The 2,504-nt window shown below is 44.0% G+C and overlaps 1 protein-coding gene across 1 annotated transcript; it reads right to left on the bottom strand.

Annotated features, from left to right (window-relative positions):
• Positions 1–291: 291 nt before the first annotated feature.
• On the bottom strand, positions 292–1,260 carry LOC138898041 (uncharacterized). Its single transcript, XM_070184072.1, has one exon. The coding sequence runs from the start codon at positions 1,258–1,260 to the stop codon at positions 292–294; it is 969 nt and encodes a 322-aa protein (XP_070040173.1).
• Between the last annotated feature and the right edge of the window lie 1,244 nt (positions 1,261–2,504).

Here is a 2,504-nt window from a genome sequence, read left to right as displayed (position 1 = left end):
TAATACACGCTTAACTCGATATTTATTTATGAGTACCGATATTACCAGTGCATCGTTGTGGGACTGCATGATCCCCTCAGTGTCTTCGTCATTGAAAGACAAGATTCTTTCTGGTACGTAATCCCGAGTCCAATTTTCCCTTGTGATGGATATTTTGGTGCGCTTCAGCATCGGCCCCTGGGGAATGTCGACCCCATTGATGATCATATTAATGACGTGCTGAGGTTTCTTCTGCTCGGTCTGTTTATTAGAATACATATTCTTGAAGTGGTTCTTGGTATCACGGAACTCTCAGCGATGTCCGTTGTTGAACAGTCGGGCCACCTCCTCTCTTAATTGTCGGCAGTCTTCTTTTCTGTGGCCATGAGTGCCGTGATATTTGCACATTAGGTTAGGATCCCTTTGGGTTGTATCTGACTGTAGAGGTCGAGGCCATTTGGTATCTTTTATGCGTCTGATGGCAGATACGATAGTGGTGGCATCGACGTTGAAGTTGTACTCTGATAATCTTGGCGCTTCTTTAGGACCGACGTGCCTGTCGAAGCTGTTTTTGCTCATAAGTCCCCGGTTGTTTTGACCTCGATCATTTCTTCTTTCATTTCTCATAGGGTTCCGCCCAGAACCACTGCTTCTTCGATCTCCATTGTACGGCTGATACCGATCTCTGTTTGATCTCGGTTCATGATAGATGTCTCTCCTGACTCTGTCAAAGGTTCTGACGGGATACACGGACCCGGAAAGGGCCCTAAGCTGATCATCTTCGACCTTGAGTTTCGATTGATACCGTTTATGGTCATCGTCCCAAGTGACAATCGGATATTCTACCAAGTTTTGTTTTAACTGCTGTGCAGCCAACGAGCTTCGAATGTTGAGTCCTTGGGTGAAAGCCTGAACGGCCCAATCATCAGTGACCGGCAGCTGGTCCATCTGTTCCATTTGAAACCGAGACACGAACTCTCTGAGCATCTCATTATCCTTCTGTTTAAGTTTGAAAAGGTCTGACTTCCTGGTCTTGAGTTTGATAGCCCCGGCGTGCGCTTGTATGAAGGAATCTGCAAGCATAGCAAACGAGTTAATAGAATTAGGAGGTAAGTTGTGATACCATATCATAGCTCCTTTTGACATGGTCTCCCCAAACATTTTCAACAAGACAGACTCGATCTCATCATCCTCCAAGTCGTTCCCTTTGATGTCACATGTATAGGAGGTCACATGGTCATTTGGATCGGTCTTTCCGTTGTACTTAGAAATCTCGGGCATGCGAAACTTCTTAAGGATCGGCTTTTGAGCCGCGCTCGGAGGAAAAGGTTTTTGAACGAAGTTCTTGGAATCCAGGCCTTTTATATCGGCGGTGCTCCTGGAATTTGGTCGATCCTAGAATTGTAGGTTTCCACCTTTTTGTCATTAGCTTTGATTTTATTCTCTCCTGATTCTACCCGTTTTGTCAGTTCCTCGAGCATCTTTATAATCTCGGGGTTGGTCTCCGATTCATTTTCATTTGGCCTCTTTGCGACCGGTTCATTTTTGCGGGTGACTTCCCGGGGTGGATTGGGTTCAATTCTGCTCGGCGTGTGTCTTTGGTTCTGTAACTGGGCTATCGCCGCCTGTTGATCTTGCAATATTTCGAAGATTACCCGTAAATTGATCCCACCTCCTCCAATGTCTTGTGTATTTCGGGCTGTTGATCAGATTTTACCACGGACGCTATTCTCAGGGTCGGTAGGTAGATATGTGTTGATGGCCACATGCGAGTTGGCGTCAATCGGGTCAGCGACCGAAATTCCGATGGGATCAACATGTGGTACCTCGCCACTGGGCACTATGTTGTTATTTTTGCCGTGATGAACGGACTCATCGTCAACATGTAGAGGTGCTGACTGAGAATATGACATTTTGAGCTTTAACCTGAAATTAGAGAGACTCCAAAGAACAAGTGTAAAGTAGTGTGCGTTATAGAAATTTGTATCAAATAGCCACTATTATCCTCAGCCCCACTGTGGGCGCCAAACTATTTACTCTCAAAATTGGATAACAATTAAATTTGTAAATGGATTTAAGGATACGCGGATTTATTTGATACAAAGCAGTAAATAAAGACAAATTAAATAAATAAGGATGAAGTAAGCTCAAACCACACGAGGAAGACGATTTAAGCCTTAGTGAAATATTGGCCCTTGATCTGGGCTCGTAATAACAAGCACTGACGAACGAAAGCAAAAGAACTAATAACAGAAAAAATAAGGATATATTACCTCGGAATACGTGTTACAATGTCTTTTATGAATTATCAGACACCTTTTATATAGTAGGGGAGTCCTACTTTAGGTATAATTCTATAAAAGGTAAAAGATCCCTTGATTCACTGATTGCTGGTTCCTTATTGATACGTGCCGAGATCCCCGAGACGTAATATCCGACCGGTCACGGATACTTCGGTCTTCTGTTGACTATGCTGACAATATTTCTTCGAAGTCGTTCGAGATTGGACCGATTCCGGGACCATG

Source organism: Nicotiana tomentosiformis, chromosome 8 (assembly GCF_000390325.3).
Source record: "Nicotiana tomentosiformis chromosome 8, ASM39032v3, whole genome shotgun sequence".
NCBI classification, from domain to species: domain Eukaryota; kingdom Viridiplantae; phylum Streptophyta; class Magnoliopsida; order Solanales; family Solanaceae; genus Nicotiana; species Nicotiana tomentosiformis.
This window is presented reverse-complemented; position numbering and strand designations above follow the sequence as displayed.

Coding starts and splice junctions, on each gene's coding strand:
- LOC138898041 (XM_070184072.1), bottom strand. CDS start 1,260: ATGCCCGAGATTTCTAAGTACAACGGAAAGACCGATCCAAATGACCAT.